We start from the raw sequence: 18,585 nt of genomic DNA on the forward strand, positions 1-18,585 counted from the left end.
AAAGCTGTGCACGTGCAAAAAATAATAAAAATAATAATATTAGGGCTTGTATTTATAAAAATATTCTAAGACTAAAAGTAAGACTCTTTAGAGAACATTATACCAATTGCACTGTGCATTGCATTTTTGCACTGTGAATCCAAATAAATTGCTTTTGGTGCTGTGGATTATCGCAGCTGTGTGTCCGAGTTCAAACCAAAACATGTTTTTCAGAACCTCATTGGTTTGCCAGCAACTGTACAATAATAAAGTTAACTTGGACAAATGAATCTAATTTGTTTTTCTCAGGCAACTGTGCGTCGATTTATATATATTTTTTTCACATTTGCTGAAAAGTAGTGATGACAGGGAAAATGTCCAAATATAGCTAATTTGAAGTGACTGTGAATCTTGTGCCTCATGTAGAGATGTGCAAAGCAGAACATTGTTTTTAACAATAGATTACTATGGTTACTAGGAGCTTAGTAACCATGGTATCCATCCTCCACTGCCAACAGTCCCTCCTCCCTCTCGTTCTCCCGCCATCTCTTCTGCTCTCTCCCCTCCCTCTCAGTTGAGCTCCAGTCAACAGACATGAATGAAATGGGAGTCCCTCTCCCATCATGCTTTGCAAAAGGAAACAGGAAGATGACCAATGCAGTCATTGAGCAGCAGAGTAGATCATACTATAAAGGAAAGCAGACTGATGGTGGATGCGAAGGCACCAGTCAGGGAGGTATGGCTAACGCTGCCTCCAGGTTACATTCATGCTCCATCTCTCCGGGTGAGTCCTCCCTCATTTTATGTTTTTTTTTAACTGGAAATACAAACAAGCTGTATCTAAAAAACATCATGGACAGGCAATGAAGCTTGTAGACAGTGAAGCAGACATGCAGACAGATGGATGCTGCCGGTGGATTTAAAGGGGTAGTAATCCACTCAGCTGGTACGAGATAAGGCACAAACCCCCCAAAAAGTGGCAATCCAATCTTTTTGTGCATTAATATTATCATTTTAAAACACACAGAGACAAAACTCATTGTATACTATACATTGTTGTAATTTCTATCTGCAAAACCGACTCCAGTCTTAACAGTGACTCAGTGTATTGAAGGAAGATTTACACCAACACTGACAACAATGCCATTCAGTTTAGTGTATGTAACCCACACTGGGACACACCCCCCAACCCACACTCACATCTACTATGGTCTCAGACAATAATCGCATTTAGCTGAATTTTCGGCTGTTGGATACAGATTTTAAGCCTTAATCAAAATACTTTGGACAATGTTTTTGTTTGAGCCTCATTTTATACTGTTTTTAAAATAAAATAATGTTTTATTGGATCAGTGATTCAATATAGTTGGTTCAATTTGTAAGAATTTTGTGAGTTTAAAATAATACAGACATACATTTATACATACAGGATACTGAACGCCTCTGCCCACCATGTAAACAATAACCATGTCCCACAACCTCGCCCATGCCAGCCAGAAAGTATCAGAGCACCTGCGGATATTTTGAACTACAGAATTTGTTTTGTCAATACTTATCCGATATTGTTCTCTTTTATTATCTATAAAGCACAAAAAATTTAAAATGTGTGGCTTACCTTTGGTAGCACTTCTTTTTCTTTCGGCTGTTCCCTTCTCCATCTAACCCTGTCCTCTGCATCCTCTTCTCTGACACCAACTAACTTCATGTCCTCTCTCACTACATCCATCTCTCTCTGCTTACGAACACACCTTCCTCCTCTCCTTCTTCGACTTCGACCAACAGTAGTCCAATTTCCACCGGTAACCTGTAGGTCAACAGCATGTGTGGCGGTCGATTGTTAACCCGGGCCCCGACTGATCCGGTATGGGAGTCATTTTCGGTGTGAAAGTCATGGCTTGTTTAATTTGGCATGTGTTTTACGTCGGATGCCCATTCTGACACAACCCTCTGCGTTTATCCAGACTTGGGACTGGCACAAGAAGACGCTAGCTTGTGTCTTTCTTGTGGTAATTTAAAATGATCTGAAAGCTGCAGACTTTTTAAATAAGTGGCTAGAAGTGGCAAGATTAGCTGAATAACTATTAACACTAAACCCCTAATAAAAAAGACACAATGCTTATTTAGAGGTTCATGAATTAATTTCAAGAGTTTATAGAAATGTTCTCTGTTAATTTTATAAAGCACATTATTTTCAGGTACCTCTTTTTACTCTTACTGAAATGGTCCATTCTAGTTTGGGCCTCTTTGTCCCTCCCTCCCCGAAGAGCCCAGTCAGCTCTGACTGGTCAGCTTCCTAGAGTTACATGTCTATTGACCCTATGAGGCATTTTCTTTAGTAACAGCTGACAATGGAGATTTCAAAATCTTTCAGCACTGGTGCTGTTAAATGTGCTGTTAAATGCTGCTGTTAAAGGTTTGCCTAAGATAATAAGAAAAAATTCAGCCACCATACCACGGACATTTGTTGTGGAAGCCACAGTCCAAAAGATATATGGTCATAGATTTTCCATATTTGTTCTGTAGCATGCTTTTCATTTGTTGAACAGAAGACAACTTTGGAGGATTGAATAAGTTCAAATTTCCCTGTAAAGCATGGGAGAGTCCTTTGTCTCATCAACACTCAGGGTCTGTCACACTATCTTGACTGACCCTCGCCCCACACCTACATGTTGATCTCTGTAAACACTGGTCCATGTTGTCACCATAGTCTACTGATTATTCTCCAAAAAAGAAAAAAAACAACAGATCTTTGAGCCAAATGCTTCAGGTAGACAATAACCTATAGCAAATTGTGAAATTAACCCAAGACCTCATCTGAACCCAGTTAAGCCACATTTTACTTACTAAAGTCAAATCTGAAGGCAAAACAACCCAAAAACAAGTGTGGCCTTATGACACCTTCAGGCCATTGCTGACTGCTAAAAGAAGCTAGATATTAAAAAGATTATGTCATAATAAAAAGAAATCAGATGCCTTTAATTCTTAGTTTATTCAATATTTTTGACCAAACCCTCAAAATGAAGTTGACAGTCTACACTTTAGGCACTTCTTGATTGTTTCATTTAAAATGCAAAGCCAACATGGTGGTTATGGTGTCACTATCTAGATATACACAAATCTTCTATCTTTTTAGTGCTCTGGAACCATCTTCAACCTCCAAGCAAACATGGCCTTTTTGTCTGTTTCTTTTCACATTACATTAGTTTATTTTATATTTTGCATAAACCCACCAAACTCTACATCCATGCATTTTATGTATTTCTTTAGAGGAGAATCTTTGTCTAATGACATTCTTAGTCCAATGAAGTAGAAAGCATTTGTTAAGTAATTATGATAGTTATGTAATCATAATTGTTCAGATGTGGGCTTGGAAAGTATGATACCTGAATACAGAAAATATAAAAGGCTAGTAAAGTATTTACACCTAAATAGACCCTAATAAACCTAGGGAAGTAATAATAAAGCAAGCACTATGGCCACTGTTGTCACGTACGTCACACATCACAATGTGGCAACAACTTGCATGAAGTTATGTTATATTTGACTATATTCTGTACAATTTGAAGATAATTGAAGGTTTGCTTTTATTATGTGCAGGTAAGGTTTGCAGGTACAATCTCATCAGTCAGTGAATCTCTTCTTCCCTGCAAAATAAAGACTAGAACCAAAATCTTGACTTAGCTGCTGATCTTTTCAACTGCTAGAAACACCTTTGTGCATAACATAAAATTATTAATAATAAAAGCATTGCTTAAAAATCCACATGTATTTAGATCATGTTCACTGTGGCTGCTGCAGCATATAAATGGTAAAGTAAACATGCTTAAAACACCTTTTCAGAGGTACAAAAAGGGGACGGGTTCTTATAGAGATTTATGAATGTAAATGTTAGTAGCGGGTTCACGTGGAGATGAAGATACAATAGTATACAGTAATAGTACATAGTATCCCATAAATTTTAGATTCAGGAATTACAGATGACATGTCACATGAGTGGTGACTTGATTGGATTATAAATTATTGTTTCATTTTGGGTTTGTTCTTGTCATTTGTAATGATTGTCACGCATTAGTGTTTAAATTTATCTGCAGTTGTACCGTAATGCACTGTGCAAGTAACACTGAATCTTAAATGTTTTACAAGAGATCTGAGTGACTTGAGGAAGCTTCTTGGACCCACCAGATTCTCCTCACAGCATGAATGATAGAGTAATCTGAGGAAGAAGTTTGTGTGTTGTGCCTTGGTCAAACAGCATGAAGGCTGGTGGACAGTGTCTTTTAGGAAGGTCTTGAGGTCAGCAGTATCCCCAGGATCAGGAGGACCAATCCGAGCACCAGGTGACATAACTTTAGTGTGTAGAAAACCTTTCATCCTGACATGATCAGGACTTTTTTAATAAATGTTAGGGCTTTGCTATGCTGTATGGTATGAATAACACATTTCATTTGCTCGAAATAAAGTGGTAAAAGGGTTTGTAATTTGTTTAAATTTAGCAGTAAAGGTTCAGTGTTGTGAGAGAAATATATTTGTTCCTGTGATAAATATTTTATGTAGCTACACTGTTTACACTTCATATCGTTTTAAACTTCATAACTTCATATCATATCATATCTATGTTTAAACTTAGAAGAGCCTAAAACCCTGGTTCATTCAGCAATATAGTTTGGAAAAAATGAAATACAGTTTTGCAAGAAAGGTCACTGCAGTAAGAAGCATACAAGTGAATTAATGCATCATATTTCAATAATTTAATAATAAAATTAATAATACTTTGTAAAATCCCTCTTTGCTCCTTCACTTATGATATTGTGGTATACAGTGGTATATTATAATAGTGTTTGCTATTTTGTAACTACTGTTTATATTCAGGTGAACAGTGTTTGGATAATTCATTGGTTGTGTTTTGAAGATGCTAACATTCACTATCACACTACCTGTGACCCTCCACAACTAACACACCCTTTCTACTTCACTGGGCTCCGTGCTTTATTTTAGACAGGTTTCTTTAAAGACAAACATAAGGCTGTGCAGATTTTTGGTTTGGAGAGTAAGAGCAGAAAGAAACTTCCACCTGCCCACTTTATTAGGTATAGCTGTACAATCTAATAGAATCCAATACAGCAACCGTGTTTTGAATTCTACTGTTACAAGTTTATATTTTCTCATTTGTTAAGTTGAAACTCTCAGAAAGGTACTAACTCTACAATGTGTTTGCTATTGGGCTCATACTGGGTGGACAAATCATACTGGAGTGCATTATAATAAGAGGTGATTCTAAAGTTTTGGCCACTCTATTTAAAATGAATGAGGGGGGACAAAACATTAGAACCACTTGTTAATATAATGTACTCCAGTATGACTCCACTCTAGGTTAAGAAAACCTTAGTACTGGTAGGTAATGTTGTGAATTTCAAATAATAATTTCAGGTCAGACTCCTGCTTAAATGTGAACAGTTGTTGAAGAAATTATTGTTATTGTTGTGACATTCAAGGCAGGTGTTGTTGTTTCAGTGGATTTCTAGTAGACTACTGCCGTAAAAATAGGAAACTGAAATGAGCTTAATCACCCCCCTTGAGATTTTGAAGAATCTAATATATATGATATTGTGTATCATAGATGATGAAATCCTTCACATTATTTGAAATTTCACATTTTAATTTAATTAATCAATTAATTTTGTTAAGGGTCACACGTGCACTGCAGCCCATAGAGTAAAAGATAGGGAAAACCTGGACAGGTCGCCAGTGACAGGTCCACATATAGAGAAAGATTTATAATAGAAAGAACTATAACCAAAATTGTTTACAGTTGTGGTCTGTGAGTGAGTGGATGAGTGAATGAGTGAGTGGTCACTGGAATAACAGTGTAATAAAAGTGATTACTGAAACTACTCATCTCCTGTAAAGTCCCAACAAAAATAGAAGGTTTGCAATTCTGAATAAAGTGTAAAAACTATAAATAATGGCCACTGCTGTTCTTTAAACTGAACGACGTTTCTTTGGTTGTCAAGAGATTATACAACCAGTTGTATATTACATTTAAATTCTTCTACAGAGTGTAGTCTTAGCTTTGGGAGTTTAGAAGGCAACTGTTCTTGCCTGTGGGTCGACAGCATACAGTAAATTGTGCTAACCAATACTACAAAACAGTACACCTGTAGTTCATTATTTTTCTTTGTCATCATTATCATTGCAGTCAAATATGCCAAATTCAATACAAAACTGAGATACATGACTTTTATATGCAATGCATTGGATTTTTAGCAAAACTGGTGTAGTTTTTTTTAATACTGAACATCTTACATGTTTTAAAGCTACAGTATGATTAAAATTTATGTGGAATTTTGAAATATTAGATATGTTCACCTCTTTATACTTAAACATGACAGTAACTGAAGGACGGGCTGTCTTCTCAAAGGAAACCTTCTTAAGTATTAGTGGGGTACTTGTATGTCACATGATTTAAAGTTGAGAACGCTGATTTGAAACGGCTTTAAGCAATTGTTTTCAGTGCTGCTCTATTTATCAGGGTTGACAAATAAATAAAATTTTTTGGTTCAGTCCTCAGTGTGATTCCTGACATGTCCAGGAGTTACTCAGATGCTGTGTTTCCCTGCATTGAAAGAAAACGTTGTTAATGTTTGGTGTGAGTGTTCAACACAAATGTAAGGTAGTTGTGCTCGAGCTTTCTTTTCACAAGCTGTTCTTTCATAGCTTTGAGCTCAAGTCCCAAAGCTACGGGCTCATTATTTGTCTCCCGTGTCTTCTATCAGTCATGTTATATTTATAACACCCATGAAAACACAGACTAGGCCCTGTGTTGGTTTGTTTTAAGGGGTCGTTTCTATGCAAATTGATCAGTTACAGTGCTAAAAACTAAAACTACCTAAAGAGAAAAACTAACCAAAGTAAAACTATTGATGCTCCATGGGTTATACTGGACCTGGAGCTGGAGACTGGAACCCAAGTTTGGTTTCACTTTAAATGTTTATGTACTAAATATAACACACACTGTTATTTTGAACTTATACATTTATTTTCTCCAGGGCGGCTGTAGCTCAATTGGTAAAGGCAGTCATCCATGGACCACAGGGTCAGTGGTTTGATCCCCGGCCCTGGCTATATGTTGAAGTGTCTCTGGGCAAGACACTGGACCCCTAACAGCCCCTTCCCCTCCCTAGCTGTGTAGTGCTGGTCCAAGCCCGGTAGAATTTGGCGAGGGTTGCGTCAGGAAGGCATCAGGCGTAAAAAAAAAAAAAACTGTGCCAAACCAACATGCGGAGAAGGATCTGCTGTGGTGACCCTGAACTCACGGGATAAGCCGAAAGGACAAAATACACTATATTGCCAAAAGTATTCTCTCACCTGCCTTTATACCCATATAAACTTTAGTGACATCACATTCTTAATCCATAGGGTTTAATATGACGTCGGCCCAGAAGCTATAACAGCTTCAACTATTCTGGGAAGGTTTCCTCGAGGTTTAGGAGTGTGTTTATGAAATACATAATACACAGTGCTCGCAGTCTTCGCTCTAATTCATCCCAAAGGTGTTCTATGGGGTTGATGTCACGACTCTGTGCAGGCCAGTCAAGTTCTTCCACATCAAACTCACTCATCCATGTCTTTATGGACCTTGCTTTGTGCACCTGAATTCATTTATTTGGATGGGTGAGCGAATACTTTTGGCAATATAGTGCATTTATTTTGTCCAAGGTGTAAATTAGTACTTTTATGAACTCAAAATAAACCCTTAACTTTTTCCTGGAAATGACCATAACCCAAATTGTGAAATTGCTTCCAAAACAATGACAAAATATAAAAGTAACATTATCTTCATCATTCCTTACTTCATTACCTACATCATCCCATTCACCCAAAACACAGCCCCACAGCATTAAGCTCCCACCAGGGGTGGAGCCAGAGGGTGGGAAGAGGCCTGGGGTTGCCCTGACCACCCCCAAAATCTGAATTGCCTCCCCAGGTGCCACCCCCTGCCAGAGTGAGAAGGTGGTAGGTACCTGCTGTAGGACTTTCAGGAAAAAGAAAATAAATCTAAAACTAAAAATGAAATAAATAATTGTCATTATGTAAATGTAAAGTTTCATTATTAAGTACTTTTAACATGGTTTCATACTGTATATTTTGTCACAATATAATTTTCTAATTGCCACCATGTTTGCTTTAATATAATTAACTCCACTTAACACACACCCACACTCAGAAACACACACACGTGAATGCAAAACATGACAAGTCCCACCCATAGCTAGTGGTCAAGCCAATGAGAGTCTGCAAGCATGTGCAAAGGGCAGTATTTATCCAGCTGCAATCACACTCACATCTACAGTACAGTTGTCTGACTGACAGAGAGAGCCAGAGACATAGGGAGAGTAAGAGAAAGAGAGAGGCAGATAATTTGAAGGCATTAAGGCAACAGAGAGCTGACTCAGGTACGAGAGTTGCAGTTGTGTTTGTCCCAGTCACTCTACAGGTAAGGTCACAATCACACTTTATTGACTGGAAAAAAAATTCAACTTGTCCATAAAATTATATTTGAAACTTTCAAAGTTGGTTGTATTCTGCCTGAAATTTTGGAAAAGAATTAGGAAGTTTATTTGGTGCAGAATGGATTTTCTTTTTTGAGTGCAGCTGATGACAGTGATGATGCAGGTGGAAGGATACAGCAAATAAGGTGATATAAATGTGATATAAATGATATATTTTAGAGTAAAGTACAGCAAGTTCTTTCGTCCATGTAAGAACTTCTTCGATGACTGCTCCCGAGTGTGCTCTTCAAAACCGAAGCATTTTGTTTTAAACACGATTCAGTATTAATCAGCTCAACTTTACCTTAGCAATAATGAAGCTCAGCCTGCTGAGCAGGACATCATAACCGTAGCCTCTGTTCCCAACCCTCAATGTTTTTGATGATTATCTTTAATGTCAAAACTTTTGAAGGCTGTCACTTGACTGGCTCTGCAGGTTTGACAATGATTTACATCTTTGCAAAACCATCTGTTCTCTAAATCAACATCAGCTAAAAAGCAAACTAAGTCAGAAGTGGATCTTGTTGACTCTTGCAAATTTCATGGTTGTGAAGTGGTAAAGTGGCAGACTTTCATCTTTATGTTCTGTTGTATTTTTTTAATGTGTTTTGAAACCCAGATTCCACTGGGGACAGTAGTTTAGTAACTACTGTTTTTTTGCAGATTCAGCATGTCAACCAGTGTGAACCTTTTAAAGGCAGATTTTGGTCATGAACTCATCACTTGTCTTAAATATATGTCTATAATATTTTTTTAAAGGACATCCATTGCCACGTTTGACTGACAGAACATACAATTAACTAACAAAGGCGATTTGATTTAAAGAGATATAAAATGTTCCCTGCAGTTTCAGTGTGCTGTCTACTTTGAACATGACTACAAAGGATTAAGACTATACATGAGAGGCAGGCTGCCCCCCCAAAGGAAACCTTTCTAAGTATTGGTGGGGGACTTTTCAAGATTAAAGGCAGAGAATTCTGAAATGGTTTACAGAAACAGCTTCAATCAATTGTTTTCAGTGCTGTTCAGGCTTGACGAATAAATTATATTATATTTAGTTTCCAAGTTCTCAGGGATACACCTGCAGAGTTTAACACCTAGTCTGGTTTTGTTCAACTTTTGTCCCATTTGAAGTTAGAAGGTTTTTCTTGGGTTCCTGCTGTGTTTTTAGAAGATTTAATTTTATAAGTTCTTTTCTCCTATCATTTAAAAATTGGTTACAAATAGTGAATAAAATGGCAAACAACACAAAAAAAAGATAAAACATAAATTAACTAATAGTCCAGATATGATCTTATACGTCATGCAAAACAGTAAATCTTTTCTAAGTAAAGATAAAAAAATAGTCCCTATTGAACTTTTACATCAGTCTGTGAGAGTTGCCAGGCTGCACAGGAAGTCTAACTCAAAACACATTCCAGTGCTGTTGTGATGGCAGAAGCGGATAATACATAATTTCAAATGTTTTATGGTGAGTTTGCTTATCTAAGCAGCTACAGAGAGCAACTTGTTTTGTGAGTAAGGGCTCTTGCAACACGACAATCACAAGATTCACCTTTGAGTGTCATCACAGTGTGTTCACCACTTGCTTTCAATGGATGATGTGCGTTATGGGTTTAAATTGAAAATTTTCATTCAGCATTTTTCTGGAAAACACTGAATTTAAAACACAGTGAAATTCTTTTGTAAACGTAGGATACATGCACTTAAGTTTAACTTGCAGAAAAATGATGACGAAAACAATTAACCACTTAATTCAATTTTATTTCAGTATTCTAAAGTTGTAATTTTAGAGCATGCACACATTGTTTCTCTCAATTTGGATCATGACCTTGATTAGAAATATCATTATTTAAAATTTTTATGTGCATGTGCTACATGTTAACTATGACATGAGATTATGCCAAATTATGCTACAACAGCCTGTTTCATTTAAATGTCCAACCTCCTTCCTTCCTCTATTTAATACTACCAAGTTGTGCATAAATAGGGTAGTTGGTTGAGGACATTAGGGATCATATGTTTAGTTGTATTAGAACTTGGAAATTAGTATGAAAATCAAGTTGGTCAGTGCATCCCTGGCAGCAAAGACTAACATGGACAGGTCGAAAACATTAGTGTTTAAAAATGAAAGAAGAAATTATTAAGAAATGTGGTTTTTCTTTGCCTAAACAAATTGCACATGGTGCCCCAGAAAATGGCAAAAAATGAAGCTTTAAATTTTATCTACAGACTGAAATAATCTGCACGTATATTCACCAGTTAAACCTTTTGTCTTTTCTGTCTTTCCGGTGTTTTATTTTTTTTGATGATTTCTTAGGAGCACAGCTGATCGACCTTCCACCTACTTTCACTGACCCAGCTGCTTCCTCTTGCTCCCTAAGACCATGGAGAAGGTCAACAAAGTCACAGAAATCACAACAGCCCCACCACTTCTTTTGGAACGACGGGTTCACAAGCAAGAGCCAAAACTTTCCCTCCTCAAATCCAAGTTGAGGCAGAGTGCGACCTGCTCGATACCCAGAGTTCGATCTACCCTGACTGGGGTCTTCCCTGTGGTGCACTGGCTGCCTAAATACAAGGTCAGAGAGTACATCTGTGGCGATGTGATGTCGGGGATGATTATTGGCATCATCTTGGTACCACAAGCCATAGCCTACTGCCTGCTGGCAGGGGTGGAGCCTATTTATGGCTTATATACATCATTTTATGCCAACATCATCTACTTCCTCATGGGGACGTCCAGGCATGTTTCTGTGGGAATCTTCAGCCTAATGAGCCTTATGGTTGGACAGGTAATTAGGAATACAAATGACAAGCAATTATCATTTTACAATGAATTTTTATGGTAAATAATCAGCTTCTGTGCTGGTCACTAGAGAGGGGTCAGTTAAATTTAAAAACACTGAGGGTTGTCATTTAAAAATAGGAAAACAAGATAAACACAGATGTATTTTATACAGTCTTTTAAATTCTGTATTTCGTAGGTTATATTGATGTAATTATAATTTGTTTTTGGTGCAGGTGGTAGATAAGGAAATGTTTCTGGCTGGTTTTGATCTTAGTGAGGATGTGTTAAATGGTTCAATGAGCACTAACGTCACAGCTGGTCACGTGCACAGTGTGGAGCTAATGGGTCTACAGTGTGAGAAGGAGTGCTATGCCATCAGCATCGCTGCTGCTCTTACATTTCTGGCTGGTGTTTACCAGGTAAATGAACAGTTGTTTTGTGATTTTTCTGTCCCAAATTTCTACTCTATGTTCTAAAACAATTTATAGGAATTACAGTCTATGAAGTTATTTTTTAGTATGTTCTCAGTTCATTAGTACCCACGGCACGCACAAGGATGTCAGCTTGCTAATGTTAATATTTTTGTTTAGAACACATTGGGCTGAATCTAATTTCACATAGTTGCTAGACTGTAAACCCTGGGCCATGTTGAACCATATTTAGATTTTGAAATCTCATTTTCCATGTTTTTTTATTTTCTATGTCTCTTTTCTGTTTCTTCCCCAACGATCATCTGTCCCTCCCTCCTCTTCAATTTCTAATCCATCGACCAGGTCATGATGGCACTGTTTCAACTAGGCTTCGTCTCTGTTTACCTTTCTGCTCCGATGCTCGATGGTTTTGCCACCGGAGCCTCTTTCACCATTCTGACCGTGCAGGCCAAATACCTGTTGGGTATAAAGATTCCCCGGCACCAGGGCTATGGCACAGTCATCATCACTTGGATCAACATTTTTTACAACATTCACAAGACCAACATGTGTGACCTCATCACTAGTGCCATCTGTATCTCCATATTAGGTAAAGAATTTATATTTGCATAAAATCTCTAGAATAGTAATTATTTTTATTTAATTTATTATTTTCTCTGCTTCTTTTTTTCTCTGCTCCATAAATTTTCAATAGCATAAAACAGCAAAAAATTGAGTTTTGATATCCATCAAATCAACACTGGTGATGAAACAGCAATACAATATTTTTTCTATATAAAACAACATTATGTATTTTGAATTGTAGTGGCAGGTAAGGAGATTCAGGAGCGCTACAAGGATAGACTGAAGATCCCTCTGCCAACTGAGCTGGTGGTAGTGGCAGGAGCTACACTGGCCAGCCATTTCGGGGAGCTGAACAGTCATTATGGCTCCAGTGTTTCTGGTCACATTCCCACAGGGTTCATCCCTCCTCAGGTCCCCGCCTTTAGTCTGATGTCACGTGTGGCACTGGATGCCATTCCTCTGGCTGTCATTAGGTAATGTACAATCCAATTAACACAATGTTTGCCTTGCAATAAATATTGTAATCGATCAATAATGATTTATTCTGGAAAGAATTAATTAATTATATATTTACACTTTTATTGGCTGATTCTTGGATGTTAATAATTAGGATACAACCCTACAGTAAATTTAAAATGTCATTAGGTCTGAAATAGTTGCAAAATAGTTAAATAACAGCCACCTTTGGTCAACAATGTTTATTTTTATTTTTCAGCTTTGCCTTCACTGTGTCGCTGTCTGAGATGTTTGCTAAGAAAAATGGCTACACAGTTCGTCCAAACCAGGAGATGCTAGCCATCGGCTTCTGTAACATCATCCCCTCCTTCTTCCACTGTTTCACCACCAGTGCAGCACTGGCAAAAACCATGGTGAAGGATTCTACTGGCTGCAAGACACAGGTAAAATTAAAACCTTTGGAATATGGGCAAATTGGTGCAATTATTTTAGTTTGGCTATTTAAGCAGATTAAATGCTTCAACATTAATGTGACGCTTGAAATTTGCAAAATAATTTTTTATGCTATGGGGTTTCTGGAGATTTATGCTTATAGTGGTCTGGAAAAAAACATTCTCACTACTTTTATCTTTCCAAAAAAGGATGACTTAGGTGGTGAACTGCCCAAGGGATTTTACAATTAGTGCAAAGTTTAACGCAACTTTTGGACATTCAGCTGTACTGCTTGGGGAATAGGAATTTCACTGGAGTTTTTGTTAAGGTCATATCTACAGCCCCAGGATTCAGAGCTGCATAAACACACTGTGAAAAGTGTTTACCATAAAACCTCTCTTTTATTTGTATTTGCACTAGTATTAGTATTTGTCCACTTCTCTATCAGGTATCGAGTCTGGTCAGTGCCTTGGTTGTTCTTCTTGTCCTTCTGTTCTTCGCACCGTTCTTCCATGCTCTCCAGAAGTGTGTTCTTGCCTGTATCATCATTGTCAGCCTTCGGGGAGCACTGAGGAAGTTCAAGGACATCCCAGCTAAGTGGCAATCCAGCAAGAATGATGCTGTCGTTTGGCTGGTCACCATGTCAGCCACAGCTTTGATCAGTGTAGAACTTGGCCTACTCATTGGAATTGTCTTTTCCATGATCTGTATAATCTTTAAGACTCATAAGCCTAAGGTGAGTCAATTACTTGATGTCAATCAGTGTTTTTTTTAACTACTAATTGCAGCATGAGAAGAATATTGAAACTGAATTTTGCAAACCAAAACTTTCACAATATTGACTTGTTGATCCAAAATGTTTTGCAAAGGACTATAGTGACCTTTAGTAATCTCGTGTCATCTAATATAATTTCTAATGTCAGGTCTCTCTTCTGGGCCGAGCCAATAACTCTGATATTTATGAGGATGTGGACGAGTACAAAAATCTGACGTTGACACCTCGAGTTCAGGTCTTACGCTTCCAAGCACCTCTGTACTACGCCAACAAGGACTCATTCCTCAAATCCCTCCACAAAGCTGTTGGAGTTGAACCATTCCTGGAGATGTCTATGAGGAAAAAGGCAGAGAAGCAAGCCAAAGAGACGTCCTTGAGGCAGGCCAAGGCAAATGGTGATAAAAACAATGGAGAAGTTGCTATAGGACTCGTCCAAAGAGAATTGGATTTCCATACAATAGTTTTAGACTGCTCTGCCATACCTTTTATAGACTCAGCAGGCATGGCTGCATTCAAAGGGCTGGTCAAGGAATATAAAGAGATTGGGGTAAATGTGCTCCTTGCCAGCTGTAACACCTCTGTCATTGACACCCTTCAAAAGGGACAGTTTTTTGGGAAGAATGGTAAAGACATGAGCAACCTGCTGTTTCATACAGTTCATGGTGCAGTCCTTCATGCAATTAGTATGCATGCATCAGCAGACAGCAGTCCAGAAGACTCTATGGTGTAGAGCAGCTGGAGAATAAAGGGATCATTTGTCCTTTATTTTGTGAACCAACAAAGTACATTTGAAAATGTCATGCTTCTATCTGTAGCAATACTGCATTAGGTAGTTCAGATGTTGCGTTTTGGGAGGATTTGTACAAGAAAACATGGCACTACCCTGAGCACCCATTTATGTAGAATATACAGTATTTATAAGTCATTTTGACCACTAAGTAGTCAGTCCTATGATCAGGATAAACCCCAGGATCCAATGCACACAGTGCCTTTCAAGACCCCGCTCAGTCCACTCCTATTATACGTACTTAAACTGCAGTGGTCTCCTCCTACCCCATTCCTACCTAACCTGTCCAAGTAGTTGATTCTATCATTATGTAAAGTAAGTTTTCCTTGAGTACACTGGATTAATTTTTAGTATGACTAGCAAGAAAACAATTTGTGGCATGGAATTTTTTACTATCAGAGGTTAGAAACGCCCTCTTATATTTCTCAGACGCACGCCTACCAAAGGTGTGTACAGCATGTGGTTTATCACCAAGCTCTGCAATCTGTGTTCTGTGTCACAGTGAGAACACAGAGAAAATATAAATACTATTCATATATGTTTACTCCCACATTAGAACAATAGGAGCCATAATATCAACGTGTTACAGAAAAAAAGGGGAGGTTTGTTACACCCTTAGGCCCTGCATATTTCTGCTTGAAATTCAGAACCAATCAAAATTGAGGTTATGGTTGTTTAAAACTGTGCATTAATTAGACCCAATTTTACCATTGATTTTTTGCTTGGATTGAAATTTGTTTCATCTGTAATAGACAGATAATAGACCATCGCAAATGTAGTCACTTTTCAGGACTGCCCATGATCCAAAGTTTCTGCAATTTCAGGAAATGAGCAAGTACTCTAATATACATCAATAACTGTGAGCACATGCTTTCAAGTTTAGTGGTTTATGTCACACTTACTGTGGTTGAATGTTGTTAGTAATAGAGGTATTGTCTCTAATTTTCAGGTTAGCTTCTACTTATTAGGTCACCACATCAAAAATACATTAATACCCTTGGCAAGATCCATAATGGCTCTGATCCAGGACTCCCGAGTTAAGACACAAAGATTGAGCGACTCCCCAGATGTCAAATATTACATTGAAATAAATATTAGCGACTTAAAGAAGTGCACATGTGTTCCAGAAAGAAAAGCCTCAATCTCACATTGAGAGAGCCTTGGCTTCAAACCAGCATCATTAAAACACACTTGTACTCTTGCCCTGTTCCTTGTTCATCGAACAAGAGCAGCTTTATGATGCCCCACGATTTGTGTTAACTGCTAGTGTTACTGAATCTGTTCAGGCTCTTAAGTTCAGAGTCCTAAGTTCTCAACAAAACTCTTTGCTGTTGCTAAAAGAAAACCGCTTACCACTCTGGAGAAGAAATGGAGAGCAAACTGAATCACAAACTCATGACAGTGGAGATTTAGGACCTAAGCTGATTGTAGAGCCAATATGTGCAGCGGTAATCCACAGGTACAGAAAACATTATTTTATTAAGTCTGCTGAATTTATAGTCATTGTAGATGTAAAGAAAACAAAATAGAGCATGGTTGATCCCAGCGTGGTGAGGGACCACAATCTTTTTCTGACAAGTGGGCAAGCCTATAATCTAACCACAGAGACATACTGTGGGTGCTGAGATCATGCTGATAATCTGCTATGTTGCTTGATGGCATCATCACATTCAGTACTGGAGCCGCCTGGCACCCTCACTGTCTGTTTAGAAAGAGTTTACAACTTGGTAAAAACAGCAAGTAAATAGTATTTTTTATATATATATATATATATTCTATATGTGAGAAGACTGAGATGTGACAAGCACACAGCAGAGAACCTATCACATATTTTATTTTGTAAGTATGAGAGTCTACCATATCAGGCTGATGCTATGGAACCAGTAAAACCAGCGAAGCCTATTGCCTGAAGCTCTCCTTTCTCTTAAACTTCAGAAATTATTTTCACCTGCAACACTAACAGTGAGCTCAATACTAGTTAAAATTGTTTCCTGACATGCTGTAGTTAGTTTTATTATCACCAGTTTCTAGTTGTTATAATGACTAATAGTGGAACCATTAAAATTAACTTGTTTCAGTTAATTAGGCTTTGAACTAAACATTTCCAACATTGCCTTCTTTGCACATCTGGTTTTATTTTTCATTGTTTTCCATTTTGTTCTGTTAGATTGTTTTATTTTGTTTGCACCTTGTGTGCAGCTGTGTGCAGTAGTTGGTCCGAAGACCAATTTCCGCTCGGGAACAATAAATAAGCTCATCTTAAAATGCTCCATTTCTACTGGTTTGTGAAATCAAATCTATTGTGACATGCAGAATCTGAGCTTTTGTGAGAATACTTGTGAGAATGCAGAATACTTTCATGTCAGCATGTTCATGTTAAAAAGTGCCATTGTATTAAGATGGAAATACTGTTTGTGAATTTTAAAAATCCTCACATTCTCATGCACTTATTTTTGTCAACAGTGATTTCAATGTAATAATTTAACTTGAATCCTGATGTGAAACTTTACACAGTGTTGGAATTCAACATTTATATACAAACACTGCCTTAATGTTGAATACTTGAATTAAACTAATACATTTTTAGCAAAAAGCTTGTGTGTTTTCATTTGCCAATAGTAATAGGCATTAAGAAACATTGATTAATTACTAATCCTACTAAGTAAAACAAACTTTTAATCTGCAGTAATATTATGATAAAAATACATCAAATGTGAGAGAAATTATTCTTTTCACCCTTACTGTCTCAGGCACCCCATCCAAAAGTATTATGTAATCTTCTATCTTAATTATCATAGTATGTCCACAACCACAGGGAGAGGCAGAGTAATTTAAATGACATTTGAAGAACTCAGCAGCAACCAGGTAAATATGTGGTTGACATTGACAATGGAGTGACACCCTGCTGATGTGCTGACTCTACACAACTAAACCATTCGACCATGACATAATATGATCAGAGCTATTATTTGCTAACATAATTATCATACTTATGTGTTGTTTTATAGTCAGTCATTCTGAATGACAGCACCACAAGCATGTTTCAAATGACTGCTTCTCTCTCAGTAGCAGAAAGTCTCTTGATGATTAAGTATGTTTTTACATCTCCAAAACTATTAAGCACACAGCATCGCTACCATGTAATGTACGTAATGAGGGTGAAGTAAACAGTACAGAACAGTACTTTGAATTTGGTAGAGGTTTGGGCTTGTTTTTGACTCAAACTTGAACCGTGTCCAGCTCCTCTAAAAATCAAACGTACTGATGTCATCTGTAGGCTCTGCCACTGGTCCAGCATTAGCACTAAAACTATATATAACTATATAAACATACAATCTCAAATATTATAATCAGTCATCGTCTTGTTATCTGATGCTGTTTAGGGTACTTTTTGTCAAGAGAGTGTTACAAATCATTTATCATTTAACTTTTAGTAAACTCAATAAAAATCTTATCAAATTCTATAAGATCAGGAAAATCCTTATCGCCCTGTGCACAAATGTTTATTACTGTGCAAGGTGATGTATTGATGATCACAGGACTACCATAAGGACACAAATTACGTCACATGATGAAAAACACTCATTCTCACGTTTTTGTTTGAGGTAATCCTGTGCACATCAGTCATTAGTAAACTTAGTAGATTAACATTTGACCCTGGCAATGTGAGCAAGATGTGACCTCTGTCCTTCTGAGTCAACAAGAGGTGTTTATCAAGGATATTGCATACATAACTTTTAAGTTGCTGACTAAATTGATTCACCAAACAGAAAAGCAAAACTGGAAAGATTAAGGTCGATAGAAGAGAACCTATGACCAAA

At 37.5% G+C, this 18,585-nt stretch overlaps 1 protein-coding gene across 3 annotated transcripts; it reads left to right on the forward strand.

Moving 5' to 3' along the window:
- Positions 1–626: 626 nt before the first annotated feature.
- On the forward strand, positions 627–17,343 carry slc26a1 (solute carrier family 26 member 1). 3 transcript variants are annotated; one of them, XM_067484896.1, is made up of 8 exons: positions 627–763; positions 10,849–11,323; positions 11,553–11,738; positions 12,093–12,339; positions 12,556–12,787; positions 13,030–13,213; positions 13,651–13,938; positions 14,126–17,343. In XM_067484896.1, exons 2-8 carry the CDS (start codon positions 10,916–10,918, stop codon positions 14,705–14,707), a joined length of 2,127 nt encoding a protein of 708 aa, XP_067340997.1. In that variant the 5' UTR covers positions 627–763; positions 10,849–10,915; the 3' UTR covers positions 14,708–17,343. The 3 variants fall into 3 exon arrangements, with proteins under 3 accessions (XP_067340997.1, XP_067340996.1, XP_067340998.1); XM_067484895.1 differs by lacking the exon at positions 627–763 and adding an exon at positions 8,316–8,473; XM_067484897.1 differs by lacking the exon at positions 627–763 and adding an exon at positions 8,320–8,432.
- Positions 17,344–18,585: the final 1,242 nt, after the last annotated feature.

Source organism: Channa argus, chromosome 18, assembly GCF_033026475.1.
Source record: "Channa argus isolate prfri chromosome 18, Channa argus male v1.0, whole genome shotgun sequence".
In the NCBI taxonomy this organism is placed as follows: domain Eukaryota; kingdom Metazoa; phylum Chordata; class Actinopteri; order Anabantiformes; family Channidae; genus Channa; species Channa argus.

What these genes read in the sequence shown, in the direction of transcription:
- slc26a1 (XM_067484896.1), top strand. Translation starts at nt 10,916, where the DNA reads ATGGAGAAGGTCAACAAAGTCACAGAAATCACAACAGCCCCACCACTT. An exon ending in TTCTGGCTGGTGTTTACCAG is followed by an intron (nt 11,739 to 12,092) that starts GTAAATGAACAG and finishes TCCATCGACCAG; the next exon opens with GTCATGATGGCACTGTTTCA. An exon ending in CATCTGTATCTCCATATTAG is followed by an intron (nt 12,340 to 12,555) that starts GTAAAGAATTTA and finishes TTTGAATTGTAG; the next exon opens with TGGCAGGTAAGGAGATTCAG.